This window comes from Chlorocebus sabaeus, chromosome 11, assembly GCF_047675955.1.
Source record: "Chlorocebus sabaeus isolate Y175 chromosome 11, mChlSab1.0.hap1, whole genome shotgun sequence".
Taxonomy (NCBI): Eukaryota; Metazoa; Chordata; class Mammalia; order Primates; family Cercopithecidae; genus Chlorocebus; species Chlorocebus sabaeus.
In genome coordinates, this window is record NC_132914.1 from 62,765,435 (window position 1) to 62,784,619 (window position 19,185).

Below are 19,185 nucleotides of genomic sequence, written 5' to 3' on the forward strand. Positions count from 1 at the left end.
GTCTTTTCCTCTGTCTGAAATACTTCTTTCCTTATTCTTAATCTGGGCAACAGTCTTAGCCTTTATTCTTAGTTTAAATGTTACTTCCCAGGAAGGCTTTCTCATGCCCCCCAACTAGAGTACATCCCTCTGTTGTATAGGATCTTCCCCACTCTGCTACTCTGTGATCCTTACTGCACTTGTTCATGTCTTTTGCTTCACTAAGAAATGAGCTTCGTGGTGGCAGGGACCATGGCATCTTGTTTCTCACTTTCTCCCCAGCATCTGTTTGTTAAATAGAGTGAGGAATAAATACAGCATGTGTGTGCCCAGTTTGGGGAAGGAGAGGCCTTCTAGCTGGGTTGGTGTGTTTGTCTTAATCTTTCAGTGTGACAAAAGAGGAGAACAGAAAAGTTTCAGTTTTCTGTAGGTTTACTTTCAGAGGTCTCCTGCAACCTTCAGGTAGACAGGAGGGAAGCAGCATCAGACTGAAGGCGGCTCTAGTGAGGAGATATTGTTCTGGGGTTGAAGTTTCTTTTTTCTGACTGGAGTGCTATCCAGGATTTCCAGGCAGTGCCCCCAGTATTTCTCAGGTTGTCTTTTTCAAGAGGCAGCATGGCAGTGCTTCCCAAATCCTTTGAAATCTAGGCATGAGCATTACCACAGAACCCTTGTTTCATGTGGCTTCCAATGTCAGAAGTGCTTGTTAGTGTTTTCTGTTGGATCCAGATAGATACTGTGACAGTTTTAAGCTCTCCAGACCTCATTGCCTATCTGCCCTCTGCCTTTCCTCCTATTTAGAACCCCACTGGGAATCTGCTGAATCTCACTAACTTGCAGTAACAATATTTGTGCATGAGATGAGTTAGGAGTTGGCTTTTTCTTCAATACAGCCTCTCTGCCCGATAGCAGCAGTTTTTCAAAGTGGGTTTATTCTTTTAGTTTCCAGTGCTGATGTAGGTTTTCCCCTGTTTTTATACTTATCATTTTAATGGGAACTGGTGGAAATCTGATTGAGGAAAAACATGGGTGAGCTCTTTTTGAAAGGTATTTATTTTATTGCCACCTTTGTCCTTGTGCGTGTGTGCACATGCATGTGTGAGCAATTTCTTTCTCTCTTTGCTTTAAAAAAACTCCTTCTAGGCATTTTGTTTTGTTTTGTTTTGTAACTTTATATGAGAGACATTGTTTTTAATAGGCACATTTAAATCATTTATATTTTATGTTATGGACATATTTGATGACACTCTTTGTACTATAGTTTTATGCTCTTTTTGTGATTTTTTCCCCCTAGGTTTTCAATCTTTTGCCATGTGGTTTCTGTGGGGATTTTTGTTTTGTTTTGTTTTGAGACAAAGTCTCTGTTGCCCAGGCAGGGATGCAGTGGTGCGATCACGGCTCCCTGTGGCCTCGAACTCCTGGGCTCAAGTGATCCTCCCACCACAGTCTCCCAAGTATTAAATAGCTGGGACTATAGGCATGCCTACCACATCTGGTTACTTTTTTAAAAAAAAAAACAAGGCTACAGTAACCAAAACAGCATGGTACTGGTACCAAAACAGAGATATAGACCAATGGAACAGAACAGAGTCCTCAGAAATAATACCACACATCTACAGCCATCTGATCTTTGACAAACCTGAGAGAAACAAGAAATGGGGAAAGGATTCCCTATTTAATAAATGGTGCTGGGAAAATTGGCTAGCCATAAGTAGAAAGCTGAAACTGGATCCTTTCCTTACTCCTTATACGAAAATTAATTCAAGATGGATTAGAGACTTAAATGTTAGACCTAATACCATAAAAATCCTAGAGGAAAACCTAGGTAGTACCATTCAGGACATAGGCATGGGTAAAGACTTCATGTCTAAAACACCAAAAGCAACGGCAGCAAAAGCCAAAATTGACAAATGGGATCTCATTAAACTAAAGAGCTTCTGCACAGCAAAAGAAACGACCATCAGAGTGAACAGGCAACCTACAGAATGGGAGAAAATTTTTGCAATCTACTCATCTGACAAAGGGCTAATATCCAGAACCTACAAAGAACTCAAACAAATTTACAAGAAAAAAACAAACAAGCCCATCCAAAAGTGGGCAAAGGATATGAACAGACATTTCTCAAAAGAAGACATTCATACAGCCAACAGACACATGAAAAAATGCTCATCATCACTGGCCATCAGAGAAATGCAAATCAAAACCACAATGAGATACCATCTCACACCAGTTAGAATGGCGATCATTCAAAAGTCAGGAAACAACAGGTGCTGGAGAGGATGTGGAGAAATAGGAACACTTTTACACTGTTGGTGGGATTGTAAACTAGTTCAACCATTATGGAAAACAGTATGGCGATTCCTCAAGGATCTAGAACTAGATGTACCATATGACCCAGCCATCCCATTACTGGGTATATACCCAAAGGATTATAAATCATGCTGCTATAAAGACACATGCACACGTATGTTCATTGCAGCACTATTCACAATAGCAAAGACTTGGAATCAACCCAAATGTCCATCAGTGACAGACTGGATTAAGAAAATGTGGTACATATACACCATGGAATACTATACAGCCATAAAAAAGGATGAGTTTGTGTCCTTTGTAGGGACATGGATGCAGCTGGAAACCATCATTCTTAGCAAACTATCACAAGAACAGAAAACCAAACACCGCATGTTCTCACTCATAGGTGGGAACTGAACAATGAGATCACTTGGACTCGGGAAGGGGAACATCACACACCGGGGCCTATCATGGGGAGGGGGGAGGGGGGAGGGATTGCATTGGGAGTTATACCTGATGTAGATGACGAGTTGATGGGTGCTGACAAGTTGATGGGTGCAGCACACCAACATGGCACAAGTATACATATGTAACAAACCTGCACGTTATGCACACGTACCCTAGAACTCAAAGTATAATAATAATAATAATAAAATTATATGCAGACGAGATGGCACTATGTTGCCCAGGCTGGTTTTGCACTCCTGGCCTTAAGTGATCCTCCTGCCTCAACTGCCAAAGTGCTGGGATTACAGGTGTGAGCCACTGTGCCTGACCTTCCATGTTTTATTCACTTTTGTCTTTCATAGGGATTATTTTAGGTTCTATGACCTTGAAAAAGTGTCTAAAGACATCATTGAGCCTTACCTAATTATTAAATTGAAAAAATAAAAAAATGCGGTAGCATTTGACTCTTTTCTGCAGGAGAACTCAGGATTCTTGTCTTTTTCTCTGCCCTGCCTTTGTTAGCTAGAGTGGGACCTGTAGATACACACGACTATTGTTGAATAGTTGACATTCTATATGATTTTGTATTATACATTCTCCCTTTTAAGGGTTATTTTTATCTTTTTCATTAAATCATATGACATTGACTGCATTCAGTGACTACCACCACAACTTTTATATGTTAATTTAACTATCCTTAAGGATATTTGATTCATACGTCATTTGGCTAGAGTGTATTTTTGAGTTGATGTCTCCCTGTTTTTTGATAGGGAAAGATATATGCCTGCTTATTTCCTGAGCCCTTCTGTTATCTGAGGAAACTAAACACTATTATATAACATGTTAACTCTGCCTTGCAAAACAACATTTAATTGATAGGAGGATTACAAAGAAGCATAATTGGGAGGCTGTAAAATTCCCATATAGAATAACCTAAAAGCAAATATTTTAATTATGGAATATAAAAAGTTGCTAGCATTCTATACAGAAGAAGAACCTAGGAAAAAGGAATTTACCACAAATTCAGTTGATAAATTATATCAGTCACAAGGTTATTGCTAGGAATTCAAGACCTGTAATGTCATAGATAATTCTCAGGGTCACAAGGCACAATTAGTTATAAGCCCTAGAACAGATTTGTTTTTGAATGAGAGTGAGCGATATTGGCAGTTTTAGTTGAATTGCAATAAATGTTTTATAATTTCTATTGTGCTGTTCACATTGGAGTTGACCAACTGTTTATTTTGTCAAATACTTGTTTTATTAGCGTATTTGCTTCATGCGTACACAGGGTTGGATCACTCTACATGATTCGCTGAAATAGTTGGTCACAAAATTTGAAATTTCTTTTTTGTCAAATATAATGATTTCTCTGACAGTCACTAAAACATAATTGTTGAAATGGAAAAAGTAATCTTAGTTGAGTTGTATGTTAGGCAATCACCTCATTCTTTCCCTGTGCAAAAATAAATTAATTAAACCCTCCAACACTCACACACATGCATACATGTGCCACAGCCACACATCCATTCTTTTTCTCTCTTTTAAACCTCTTCTTACTTTTCAATCTCCATAAGGGAAGTAAAACTCACTAAGCATGCTTCTAGATGCTTTCAAAAACGTTCTCTCATTTAACTCTTTCAAAACTTAATGAAGTACATGTTATGATCCACATTATACAAGTGAGGAAACAGGATCTATAGAGATCCATAGGAAGCTGAGGATCTTAGACAGTAACTAAATTGCTTCAACTATATCAGCTGGTTAAATGATAGAGTCAGGAATTTGAACCCAGTTTGGACTCTTTCCTGTATTCTGCACTGCCTAGACAGCAATACAGGATACTCTAGTCCCTGGGAACTAGGACACTATGCGCAAAGATGAAGGAAAACAGGAAGTGCCATTTGTTCAATGATATTGAAACCTTTATTGAGCCTTTATTTTACAGAGGTGAAAGGCCACTGACTACTCTCAAGGAGTTTAAAAGAGAAGCAGATTTATAAACCTAAACTTCAAACTGCAATAATAGAGACCCTGAAGTAGGGAGTAGCATAGAGGAAGAGCTGATTAATTTTCCCATGGAAGTGATAGGGAGAAGGAAGTGGGGGACAATTGTGAAATAAATGATTTCTAAGTATATCATAAATATAAATGATTTGTAAATAATATTCTTCCCAGAAGAGATGATACCTAAACTGTGTTTGAAGGTTAAAAAATAATGGAGTACTATGCAGCCATAAAAAGGAACAAGATGATGTCCTTCGCAGGGACATGGATGGAGCTGGAGCCATTATCCTCAGCAAACTAATGCAGGAATGGAAAACCAAACACCACATGTTCTCACTTATAAGTGGGGGCTGAACAATGAAAACACATGGGCACAGGGAGGGAGGCAACACACAATGGGGCCTGTTGGAAGGTGGGGTAGGGGGAGGGAGAGCATTAGGAAAAATAGCTAATGCATGCTGGACTTAATACCTAGGTGATGGACTGATAGGTGCAGCAAACCACCATGACACACGTTTACCTGTGTAATAAACCTGTACATCCTGCACATGTACCTCGGAACTTAAAATAAAAGTAAAAATTTAAAAAAGAGTCCATTCTGCATATGAGATGGAGGATGTGGGTCATATGGTGAGGGTAGATAAGACCGTATAGAAAACTATAAATGGTTGGCTATCATCAGAACATTATATTTATTTGACAGATATTTACTGAATGCCTACTAAGGGTTAGGCATCATCGTGTGAAGTCATAGAACTAAAGTAAGGGATAAGAAGGTTCATGAAGCATATAGTGTACCGGAGAGTGTTGAGGATTGAGGTTCTATACATAGGGAAAGAAACGAACCTGATAGGTCTTTAATGTCAGGATACATTGGTTGGATTTCTTTCCCCTGTAGGTTCTAATGAGCCATGGAAGCATGTTATGCAGGTTTATGGCATGGTCAGATCTAGTACACAGCATTTTGCAGTAGTGTGGAGGGTGAATGTGAGGGGAATTAGATTGAAGGCAGAAAGATCAATAAGAGGCCATTACTTATTGTAGGTGGGAGATGAAAGGGATGTATTTGAGCAGTATCTTGGAAAAAAATTGACAGTACTTAATATTGTTTGGATATGAATGGTTACAATAGAAAGGAATTGAGGGTGACTCCCAGGTTTGAGGTTTTAGTGCCTGGATAGATGGGTCTACTATTTTTTTTTTTTCTTTTGAGTCAGGGCCTCACTGTCACACAGGCTGAAGTGCAGTGTCCCAATCTTGGCTCACTGCAGCCTTAATCTCCTGGGTTCAAGCAATCCTCCCGCCTCAGCCTTCCGAGTAGCTGGGACCACATGTGCATGCCACCATGCCTGGCTAATTTTTGTCTTTTTGGTAGAAACAGGGTTTCACCATGTTGCCCAGAGTGGTCTCAAACTCCTGAGCTCAAGCCATCCTCCCGCCTTGGCCTCCCAAAGTGCTGGGATTAAAGGCATGAGCCACCACACCCTGCTGAAGGAACTACTTTCTAACAAGGAAATACAGACAGATTAATTAATGAAGAAAGAAAGTAATAAATGATTTGAGTTTGGGATATAATAAGCAGTTTGAAGTACATGTGGAATACTCAGATTCTTTGAAAAACATCTTTTAATCACCTAAAATTCATGAAGAAAAACAGTATAGGACAAAGTGGAAATTTTGCAAAATATTTAATTTCTTCTACTTTATGTTCTCATTCAGGACTTTTCTTCCCTCCTAAGCCCAACATGATGTCAAAGGATAGTTGATAGAAGTCATTAAATATACTTTTTAGTGGAATATAAGGAGTCAATTTTCATAAAACTTCTCTTTTATCTGCTACATCAGATGCAAGCCATCATTATAATTTTATTTAATAATTTTCTATTTTCTGCAACAGTATGTAAACTTATGGGGAGGGATACAAAAATTCAGATACAAGAACAGATATTTACTTGTAATTTCCAGTGTTAAAACTTTTTATTCCATGAATGGGTGGCAAAGTTCTGACTTAAAATATATGAAATATGATTTAAGGATCTGTATTTTTAAGGCTTATATTTAGCTCACTAAAAATAGTCTTTTAGTGATATAGATACTGTAGTTTATAGTCTCAGGCATAGGATTTAGTTGGCTTGCATTAGCAGGATTTTTCTTTAGATAAAATGGTCTATTGAGACACTGGATCTTTTTTTATGTATAAGCTTTATTTTTATAAAAAACCTGCACATGGCTCTTGGTACAGGGGAACTAAGGTGAAAAAACCTGCCTACAACTCCACCTCTTTCTATTTCTATCTCACTCCTCTGAAGTCATATTTTAAAATCATTATTCTAGTAGTTACTTTCATAATTTTGGTTAATATAGTTATAGTGCTATTTATTGGTGCATCAGTTTCAGATAATAACCAGTTACAGAATATAAGTATTTATCTGCTATCTCTTCACCTTTTTGTGTACCATTGTTAGACTTACAGGCTAAGCTGTTCTGACAAAGAGATTACAAGTGGAGCGACTTACCGAAAGTAGAAGTTTCCCTTTCATATACTAGTCCAAGGTTGGGCTGGTGAATAGCTTTGCCTCATGACCTGTTAGGTTTGTCTTCCTCATCAAGTGCCTTCCTTCTCAGGGTTCAAGCGTACTGATGCAGTTGTTGCCATTTCTCAGGAAGGAAGAGGAAATCCAAAGCAAGTGACTTTGTCTTTAAAGGAGATGACCTGAAAAATCATACATGATACTGAATTACATTCCGTTTTTCCACAACTTAGTATCATGTTCACGTCTAGCTGCAAGGGAAGCTGAGAAATGAGGCTGTATGTTCAGTTAAAATTTCAGGGGGTTCTATTGCTAATAAGAAGAAGGAAGCATGGATTCTAGGGTCAGTTAGCGTTTCCCCGTCTAGTTGGTGTCTTCTAACCCTCTACTTTATAAGAGAGGACACTGATACCCTGAATCTTTCCTCCGCCTTTCTGTCCAGCCTTCTTTACATTTTTTGCTGTATACTTTTTGTTTCACAATGTGAAGCTGCTAATGCTCATGGTCTGTTCTGAAATCACAGTCAAATATTTGTCCATAGGTTGTCTCTAAAAGCTTATATTGTTATGACTATGTACACATCGATTACTTCCAGGTCACAATGTGAGCTATTAATGTGGTTCTTTCTCATTAGTTCTGGGATCATGATCTCAGCTATTGGAAGAAACAGACATTTTTCTATCATCATGGCAAATGGATTGATTTTCCTTGTATTTGTTGATTGATTTTAAATCAAACGTTCTATCTGTAAGGTGTGGATTTAGGCAATGACTTGCTAGATCACTAAGAAGGCTACAGTGAATGTGTTTAGTGTCCAAGAAAATTTCAGTTGCTTCAGGAAATAAGATCTTCACATTGTCATTTTATTGTGACCAGAAGCTACTCAGTCACTTTTGCAGCTGAGGAAAATCTTTAGTTTTTGGTGTTGAGACAAGTTTGTGAGCTCTGAGTGATCGAAGTAAAGTAGCTGTCTCCTGGCCTTTAATGTTTGAATATGAGAGGGCAGCCGCATCTTCTGACTAAATTAAGAATCTCTTTGGGATATTTAGGATAGAAGGGATGACTAATGAGAGAGAAACTACGGACTTTTGGAAGTGGTCTCACAGTTCTTGGCATTAGACTTCTCATCCTTACAGAGTCTGTTGTTTTCTAAAACAAGGACATCAATCTGGGGGCACAAGGGCCTCTGCCCTTGAGGAGTTTGGAATGTAGTAGAAGAGATTAAAGTTTAGTTAAAATTCTGGCTCCATAATTTACTGACCATATAACCTCAAGCAGGTAATTCTCTAAACTTCAGTTTCTATTGGAACAAATAGGCCCCAAATTCAATGACTTGAAATGCGGAAAGTTTAGTTCTTGTTTGTACTATGTGTTCACTGTGGTCCAGATGGGAGCTCTGCTCCCTATCTCCTTATCCCAGGATCATGACTAATGGAGCAGCCATGATCTAATTATAGAACATTGCTGGTCCCTGCTGCAGAGGGAAAGAAAGCTCTGGAGGGTCTCGCACCAACAGTTAAGTGCTCTGGCTTGGAAGCAATACACATAATCATTTCTGCTCACAATTTATTGCCCAGAGCTAGCCAGCCACATGTTCCCACCCAACCACAAGGGGGCCAGAAAGTGCATTCCTACCATATGCCTGGAAGATGGAGAGCCAGAATTACTGTGTACAGAGTAATAATGACTACTACATATAGGAGTGCCTCGCTCAGGGTTGATATGAGGATTAAATGAGGTTACACACATATATACACACACACACATACACATATACACAGTACAGGTGCTCAAAAATGATTATTGTTAATCTCATCATAGATGTATACATGCAAATATTCAATAACAATATACAGGGAGACTAAAGCCTTTATTATAAGGTTAAAAGACTTTATCATAATATATACGAAAATGCCTTGTAAATAATAACATACTGTGCAAATGCAAGTTGATATTATCTAGTAGATGTTAGAAGATAAAGCATTAGAGCTTGGTTCAAAGTTGGTGCTAGACCTTTGTATTCATCTATCAAGAAGTGATGGTTGAAGTTTAAGAATAGATAAAATCTACATGGAAATTTTGGAAAACTTGCATCTCCTACTGTGAGCTTGACAGCTTCTCAATATTTAAAAACTTTTCTGATGAAATCAGTGATGATATTAATGAGTATGGTGTTTTGATATCATGTTATGAAATGTTTCAACATACGAAAGATCTGTGTAACTCGGTGAACCAGTATTTTCCAAAGGAGCAGTGCAGGATGTTACAAAATAATACAAGATTAGAAGGTCCATTCAAAATGCAAGATAGACCAATGGGTTTTAATGTAACAGTATGAGAAGTTCATTGATATGGTTTCAGACTACCATTTGTTGATCTTCGGTGTGATAACAAAGAATAAAACATACAATTATCTGAAAGGGTTATTAAAATACTCCTCCCCTTTCCAGCTACTTATTTGTATGAATCTAGATTTTCTTCACTTATGTACTTCAACCAAAACAACATATCACAACACATCGATTGCAGAAGCAGAGATGAGAATTCAGTTGTTTTCTATTAAGCTAGATAATAAAAAGAGATTTACAAAAATATAAAACTCTTTCCATTATACATATATTTTTATTTTTGGTAATATAGTTAATTTTCATTATAAATGTCATTTTTATAAATGTATTTATTTAAGCTTTCGGGTTAAAATAAAGTTTTACTATTTTAAGAATAGTCATTTTGTAAGTTATTTTTTATTTGCTTTTAATGGAGTAAGCAAATAGTTAAAAAGTTTCTTAGTTGTAATTTTTAATAAGTAAATATTAATATTTATAATCATGTGAACAAAAGGTATTTGGAGTCCTTGATAATTTTGGGGAGTGTAGGGAATCCTGAGATCCAAAAGCTTAAGAATGGGTAACCCTAAAGATATAGAGATGAAAGAATACAAATAGAAAGTCTTCCTTCATACAACTTCTCTTTGGTTCCAAACTCCCATATGTCCCTGCCACTCCCTCTCCTAAAGCTGGAAGCAATTCTCTTTCCTCTGAAATTCAATAACACTTGATTTCTACCCCTGTTAACTCATTTAGCTTATGTCTTATGTTCCCACTTAAGCTAATATGTTTTTTAACAGCACAGACTATGTCTTACATCTTTGCATGTTCATCAGCACATGATACATTGTTTTCCATGTAGTAGGAATTTATATAGATGAATTGAGTAAGTTAAAAAAGTTATCTCTTAAAATCACTTGAAAGATCGACTAAACATTCTGAATAGCCAGGATTCTGTTGTTTCTTAAAACAAATACAATCACAAAAGGATCTCTGTTTAACAAAAGGACTGTCAAATTCTAGCCAATGAGCTATGGATTTCAAGCAGTAGCTAAATGATTGATCAGTTCACTCAACAAACACTAGTTGAGCATAAACTGCTAGGCACTGGGTTGATAAGAACAAAGATGTTTTTATAGAACTATATTATATAGATTAGTGGTTCCCGTGATGAATTTTCTTCTGTTCATAATAACATTAAAAAATAACAGCAATGAAAATTCTCCCCCACAAAACTAAATATATTCTACTTAAAAGGATGTTTTTTATCTTGAGATCGCTTTCTTAGTTCTTGGTGTAAATATAATCTTTCTTTTCTGATATTACGGTGAGATTAGGGTTTTGAGACTTTTTTTTGGTCATTATTTAACAAAACTCCAAACTGTTGGCTCCTACAGTTCTGGGTGTGGTGGAGGGGAGCATTTTACTAGCTTGTGAAAAACCACTGATGTGGACATTCCTTTGGCATTTATTGGGAAGGGATTCGACCTTTAGGTTTGACACTTTAAAACCACTAGTACCATCAGCTCACTTATTCTGGAGCTAATTATCGGCTTTGTGAGTTCTCTAGATTACTTTTTATACCATCTCTTTTTGGAAGATTATTGTTCAACTACAGGGAAAAAAGTAAAAGGGAAAAAAGATAAACCTAAAACAAAACCCTAGCTGATTAACTTTAATCAAATTTTTGGATGTTAGAATTCATGGGGGAGATGAAGAAGTAGAGATTTTTGACCAAAATAGGGCATTTAAATTATTTTTGGATTTCAAGTCAGGTTACATTTGCAACTTCCCACATCTTCATAGGAACTAATAATTGTATAATATATTTTAATTCAAATTATTACCTTTAAGCATTATTAGCAGTTGAGATGGCAGAGACAGCAGCATTGGAAATGATGATCCTGAGCAATATAGTCATATCCTGAACATATAATCAGTCATTTTCGTAGTCTTTCACTCAATAAATGAATGACTGTTATGTGCCAGGTACTGGGATGCAGGGATGAAAGACACTGTCACTGTCGTTAAGGAGTTTATAATCTAGAAGAGGGAGAGATCTAAGCAAATCAGTACCCTGAAAATTGTTATGGGGGTATGATAGCATATTTGGTACTATACTGGGGACTAGAATTGGAGGAGTTAGGAATGGTGGAGGTTGTAAGTGGTGGCAAAGATAGTAAGGATCTGGAATGAAGACATGGAGGTGGAAATAGGAAACAGCTGACCTATCAGGAAAATTACCACCATGTTAGTATGGCAGGAGTGTGGGGTGCAGTGGGTTCTAGAGGTGTGGCGAGGGAAAAGGCTGAAGAGTTCAGCAGTAGCTGAATGTAGAACTTTAGATACTTTAGCAACTTTGTTTAGGAATTTGGGCTTTATCAGAAGGATTTACCAGAATGTGTTCTAGGGGTTGGGTGATAGGACAGAAAGGAGTTTTGTATGATCAGAAACATTTCAGAGGCACCAATTGAGACAAAGTTAAGCAGGCATATCTACTGAAGACTTCTCAGACCCTTTATATTGGTTAGCATTTCCACGACTATTTGACTACTAAACTTGTTTGAAGGGCTATCTTACATTTCTCAGAACATGGTTTGGAGAACCCTGTAATATACAAGGGGGAATCATCAAAATGTTTTAAGCAGGAAATTATAGACAATTACGGAACCTAATTCTGTTCTTAACACATAATGTGATACTGCTCACTAGGCATTGTGCAGTCAGTATTTTTAAATGCCCACTATTTTCAAAATTATCTACCAGATATTTGGGGAGATTAGGAAGATTCATGAGACATCTTGTCTGGCTTTTAAAAATGACATGTTGATTAGGTCGGGTATGGTGGCTCACGCCTGTAATCCCAGCACTTTGGGAGGCCGAAGTGGATGGATTATCTGTAAGTGTTGTTCATCCATGTAGGTATTTGAATAAAAGGCAATGCAAAAGTGAGGAAGTTGAGAATAAACTTGGAGAATTATGGATTTTCTGGTGATCCTTGCTCAATCCTGATTCCTACAGGGTGTTTAATGCTAAGTTCTTTCTGGACTAGGATTGTTTCTGGTAATGGCCTTCACTCAGACAGTTCAGGAAATACAAATGGTTAAAAACTGCCAAATTGAAACTTCAGTTTGGGGGTCTGAGAGTGGAAGTAGCTGTTAGTTTGTTTGGTCCTCAAAAGTACATTATCAGCATATTGAAGTTTTGGTAGATTAACATAGAGTTAGCTTTACAGATTCTAAAGGTATATCCAAGGAATTTAGAGAAAAAATTTGAAGGTGAAAGCAGTTGAAGTTGCATGTAGTGGAACTAGAAAGATCAAGTCTAGAAATCTGAGAATGTCAAGGGAGAGAATCTTCAAATAATCTTCTTCTTCTTTTTTCTTTTTCTTTTTTTTTGAGACAGGGTCTTTCTCTGTCACCCAGGCTGGAGTGCAGTGAACAATCTCAGCTCACTGCAATCTCTGCCTCCCAGGTAAAATCGATTCTCCTGCCTCAGCCTCCTGAGTAGCTGGGATTACAGGCACCCACCACCATGCCTGGTTAATCTTTTGTACTTTTAGTTTCGCCATGTTGGTCAGGTTGGTCTGGAACTCCCTGCCTGCCTCAGACTCCCAGAGTGCTGGGATTACAGGCATGAGCCACCTCGCCTGGCCATCAAGTAATCTTGAATTAAGTTTCCTTATTACATGTTTATGCTACCTAGTAGGGAAACATGGAATCAGAGTATCTAGAGTTGGTTGGTGCATTGTAAGGCTTTTCATTGCCAGTTGTGTAGTGGTCAAGAGTACTGGCATTGGAGGTAAATGGCCTGAGTTCACATGTATCAATTAGATTACCCAATTACTTAAAGTCCTTGTCCCTTACTAAGTGTAAGACCTTAGGTCATTTACTTAACCTCCCTATGCCTCAGTCTCTGTGTCTAAAAAAGGGAAAATGATAGTATATACCTCATTAGGTTGTGGGGATTAAAAGGGCTAATAAATGTGAAATGCTTAGAGTAGTACATGGCACATGTTGTGTGCACAGTCAACTGTTATCTTTAGGATTTCTCTGTTCTATTGTTTTCATTAGAGTAATTTACTGTGGAAATCTATCAAGTAGTGGTTTTCTGACCTAAATAGGATTCTTTGGAGAATAGCTTGCTACCTCTAAGAAGGGCTGGATATAAATGGACTGTTACAATTTTCTAATTAATGCAGTTAAAACTGTAGCAAATATTTGGCATAAATAATAATAGCTAACATTTCCTGAGCATATACTATGTCCCAGGAGTTGTACCAAGCACTTTTTACCAATTAACTTATTTAGTCATTATCTTGTAAGTGAGGAAGCTGAGGCCCCGAGAGGGTAAGCAAGTTGTCCAAGGTCACCGAATTGGTTATGGGCATGACCAGCATTCAAACCCAGATAGTCTGTGTCCGTGGATCACACACATCCATTGTGATATCCCATCTTTCATGCAAACATATGTATTTTAGATCTGTTTGTTAAAGTGTTTTGTTTTATTTACTGCAAACATTAATTAGGTGGAAAACATGAGCTAAAAATAATTTTGTTAAACCATTTCAGCATCAAAATACATGTTAGAGCCATATTAACTATGATTCTTTTGTTCTGTGGAAGTATAAGCATATTAGTTTGATATAACCAAGGCATCCAGATGCATACATCCATTCTTTAGAACTGTTTTCCACTTTATGTCTCAGCTACATATTTTCAGAGTGGTTTATGAGTAATACCAATTTACATGCATTTTACAAAGTTCAATCCTTTTCTACTATCCATGCAGGCGTTAAAATAATTCGGATAATATCAAATCCTAACCTATAAAATGCATTCTTTTAGGATTAGAAAATAGAGAACAGTGTGACAAATTGTGCTTTTTGCATTCTTCAGTATAGAAAGACTAGACTGCTCTAAAAGCAGTCATTTTAGTTGCCCCACTTTGTTAGTGCTAATGTTGTACTTTCTGGGTCTTCTATTTTCAAAAAACTGGGCAAAACTAATTTGCCACTAGATGGAGCCCTGGCTATTTGGGTAGAAATACAGGCAACGCAGTCAGAATATTAAATCACACAGTCATATCATGCTGGAGGGCTCCTGATATTTGTGGCCCTCAGTTTTTAAATGTAGAATGCATCTTTGTTCTTTCCCTGACCTGCAGAGTGACATCACTGCCTCTCTTCCTGTGCACTGGCTTTGACATAAGCCAGATGGCCACAGTGGTTGGTAGGCGCCCAGGCTGCCTGGTACAGGAGTTGATGAAACAGAATAGGAAGACGTTTTATGGTCAACTGTGGAAGAACAGTGAGACTGCAGCTTTGCTAAGTAATTACATTTACTGTGTGCACTTTATTCCTCACAGAGAAGGGTCACAAGGAAAAAATACATTTTTATTTATAGTGATGTGAGGTATAGACCTTTGATCTTTTATTAGTCGGTAGCCTGCTCCAAAGGAGTGCTCTCTTTTTCCTGCTCTGCAGTCAGTCGTGAAAATGACATGTTTATTTATGTTTAATGGTTCTTTCGGACTGTGCATTGTGATACTTACCTTCCTTTTCCCTCCCCTTTGTCTCCAGTTAGTAACACAAAAATGTTTTAGTCTTGTAGTGAGTTTAGTTTGGGGAAGTCAGAGTTCAGGCATGTTAATACAAGCAGATTTCTGTCAGATATACTCCAGAGTGATTTAGTAAAATATATTACTGTTTATTATATGTTTATTCTTCAAGGAGGTCAGAAGAGTCCGGAACAGACTTTTTTTTGGGGGGTGGGGAGCAGGGGAAGTGGTCAGGAAATGAACAAGACATTAATTTTGTATTAATTTTTGGGCATTTAATGGTTAAAGTCACTTAAAATACTAATTTGAAATAACATATGTGAAGTTTATTAATCTAGTATTTTCCATTTCCATTTAAAGTTAATCTTTACCAATTGAAATATTGTACAAAACTTTTAAGAAAATTCTAAGAATTGAACTTTTCTCTAAAGTTTAATATCTACACAATTTTTAGATTCTTCCACATAATTCATTTCCAAAGACATTAAAAAACAATTTTACACTTTTAAAATGACTAAATCATGAATATTATTCACAGAATTGACCTAGAAATTATAAATCATATAATTAAGTGAAAATTCATATTTGCCATGCTTTATTCAAACTTAACGCTGTTTTGAAAGTGTTAATTGTCCATAGGTTTTCTGGGTCTCTATTTCATAAAATGAAATTCTAACAAAATATGTCTCTTAATCTTATTATTTTATAGTCTTCTCCAGGGAGGGAGATTTGCCAGTAATTGCTGGAAGAAGGCAGCATGGTGTAAGGAAGGAACATGGCTTTGCAGTCAGATATAACAGGGTTTTCTAGTCCTTTTTCCACTGATTATTTGCTTTGTGCCCTTGGACTTTTGAGTCACAGTTTCTTCACATATGAATTGGGGCATAAAACCTACCTCCTCGGTTTATTGTAAGAATTAAATGATACAACGTGTATATTAGACTCCAGACAGTTCCTGTCACATGGTATGAACTCAGTAAATGTGAATTCCTTTCAACTGTTTTTAAACTTCCTCTCTTTTCTCAACCTCTTGCAAACTGTGTTTACAGATTACACTGCTATCTTGTAGTGTGTATTTTATCTCTAAGATACAAATAAAGCTAGATTGAAAGTAAGCTCACCGGCTGAAAAATAGGCATTTGAAATTTATTAGCAATATGTGCATGTGTTCAGTTCCAGATAAAACTGTAACCATCAGTTGTGCAATTAATGTGTTTAATATTTGTGATGTTTTAATTTGTTTTTTGTTTTTGTTTTTGTTTTTTCTCCTACTCAGCTCTTGCCCCTGTTCTTTGCTTCTCGTTTTGTTGGTGAAGATATCACAGTGATGTCTGCATTCAACCTGCTGCATTTGGTGACAAAGAGCCAGCCAGTAGCCCTTCGAGCCTGTGGGCTTCCCTCAGGTTGCTGCTTGTTGTACTGTACATAGTGAAGGCACAGGGCCAACTGGGTGTTTCTGCTGCAGGAAATGATACACCACCATGCTTTGCTAAATTTCATTTTCTTTTACTTGGGCCCTAATTTGAAGACGGAAATTGGTTATAAATCACCACTCTACTTTGAGTAACATTCATTTCCACAATCCTTACAACCCTTGGAACATTGTCCAGTTTCCTTGCCCAGTGTATAATTGTCACTAATATTTCATGATATCTTCTTGTTCTTTAATGCACACTACACATCTGCAAATCATAACGTTCATAAGAGGCTGGCAGTCTGAGTAAGAAACTGCCCCAAATCACACAAAATAGGACATTCATCTTGTTAAAGGATAATGAAAATGCTTTTCATTCCACATGTGGTCGTTCCTTTAGGAAAAAATGAAAATGAACAACGTTAGCATAATTAAGTTACCAATTTATTTTAGTTAAAAAGAAAAAAAGTTCTACTTAACAATGACCAAATAAACAGAACTAATATAGCATGCATCAGTGGGTTCTTAAATTAGAACCACTGCACTTTTTAACAGTGTGATTTTAAGAATTTAAATAAGTGAGGCATGAAAGTCCAAAATTTTTTATGCGCCTGTATCATAAGCTTAGTATTTTAATTTTATTATGAAAACCGCATTGGCTAAATATTTTACTTCTGTGACTATGATTATCAATATTATTTACATTTTTCCATTAGTGTAAATATCTATTACTACATTGTATAGAAAATTTAATTCCAACTCATTAAATGTTAACTATATGTGCCAGGCATTGTGTTAAGCAGTGAGGATACAGTGATAAATAAGGTAAAGCTGATGTTTTTCAACAAGTACAAGATGGAAATGGAACTATGTGAGGACTGTTGAATCATATGTTGACCTGATTAGACTAGAGGCATTTATACTTGGTGTGTTAAGGTAATTCAGAGGAGGTTGATCCTAGATCTTGTCTTTAGGAGAAGAAATGTTGGAAGGAAGGGAAGATCTCTGAAGTTTAAGGAAGGCTTTATGGAGGATATGGTACTTGAGCTGAATCTCAGACTGGGAGCATAGTTAGCCTGGTTTCTAAGCAGGGTGGTGGGGAGGCTGTTTCTAACAAAAGGAGTAGCATGGGAAAACATGAAGGCCTGAAAGAGCAAGGCATGTTCAGAGAAATACAGTTATTCATATGGCTGGTTTGGATGTACAAGGGCAAATAGAAGAGGTAAGGAAGGAAAGGCAGCCAAATCATGAAGCACTTTATATGATGTTCTAAGGAATTTAAGTCTTGGAGAGATGAACAGAAATGACATGACTTCATTTGCATTTTACAAAGATTATTGATTTAGTATGGTAGGAGGTCAGAGCTGGTTTTTCAGATGTTTCTGTGAGAGAGGCTGGGATGGCAACCTGATTAGAAGGAGTAAGGTATTTGTCTTGCAGCCATATTTATATAGCAAATACACTTTTTTTAAAAGTAGATTTTAAGTCTGTTTGTGGTGACATGAGGGGCTAATGAAGCTTAATGTATAGAGGCCCCAATCACTCTTCTCAGTATGCCCCCTGGGCCTACATCCCCCTGCACTGCCACCGTAAAGAGTACTGGAGGAGTCTGAGGCTGTAAAGAGATGTGAAGTGCTGTGGCTGTTACAATAGAGTTGAAAAGGAAGATTGTAATTGGGAGAGATTCAGGCTGTAGAACTGACAAGGTTTGTCTGTAGAATTGTATATGACCTTGAGGGAGAACCTCAACCACTAATTACTTGTGCTATGCAGAACCTTTTCAATGCTCTACAGTACGTGTCACAGGTGGACTATGGAGGTTATTTAGATGATACATAATGATGTTTTCCTCTGGAAAAAGCTCCAGTGTGTAAAAGTACCCAGCATAGTTCTTGTAATATGGGTTTGCCAAATATAGAGGAGGCTAAATGTTTATAGAAACCACATTAATTAACAGTATATTCTTCAATAGATGACGGTCATGGATTAAAGGGTTTGATAATGAGATTGTTTAATTGAAATATAAGTATTTTTAAGTTTTGACGACAAAATGATTCAAAGATAAATGCATCAAAGCAAATCGTTTTTAAGAAGTTAACCATTGTGGTATAGTGCTTAAGCACACTAATTCTGTCTAGGGTCAGACTGAGTTTAAAATCTGACTTTGCCGCTGACTAGCTGTGTGCCTTAGCTTCCTTGTTTGTAAAATGGGGATAATAATAGTACCAATCTGAAAGGGTTGCTGTGAGAATTAAATAGATTGGGATGTGAAAAGTGCTTAAACCTGTGGCCGGCATTTAGTAAACACCATATATGTCTTCACTATGTTCAATATGGAAATTCATGTATCTGTATTAATACAGGTTTATGTTTTTCAAATACAACAGACTTTTCAAACCTTTAAACATGTCCTATGTTTCATTTAACTATTTTTTTACTTTCATGGGACTCACAAATACACTTTATGTTTGAGAAATAACCATCTTGATCTGTTGTTCTAATCTCTTTATTTTACTTATACACCCTACTGAACCAGAATTCAAGTCCTATAAATATACAACAGATTTATTTTATTCTTACTACCCAGTACTGGTAAAAGCCAAAATAAACTCTCATCTTTCTTATCTAG

General features: G+C 37.0%; 1 protein-coding gene across 7 annotated transcripts in view; it reads left to right on the forward strand.

The window, feature by feature from the left end:
* Positions 1-19,185, forward strand: part of MSRB3 (methionine sulfoxide reductase B3) — a 193,874-nt gene that overhangs the window by 15,625 nt on the left and 159,064 nt on the right. For 3 of the 7 annotated variants that reach the window (XM_073020919.1, XM_073020920.1, XM_073020921.1), the window contains exon 2: positions 16,419-16,545. The exons of 3 other annotated variants lie outside the window; for them this stretch is intronic. In XM_073020919.1, the coding sequence (XP_072877020.1) occupies positions 16,470-16,545 (76 nt within the window). In that variant the 5' untranslated portion in view covers positions 16,419-16,469. Of the gene's footprint in view, positions 1-14,748; positions 14,914-16,418; positions 16,546-19,185 lie in introns of those variants that run through there. One more of the 7 variants, XM_008003914.3, reaches the window with a different exon arrangement.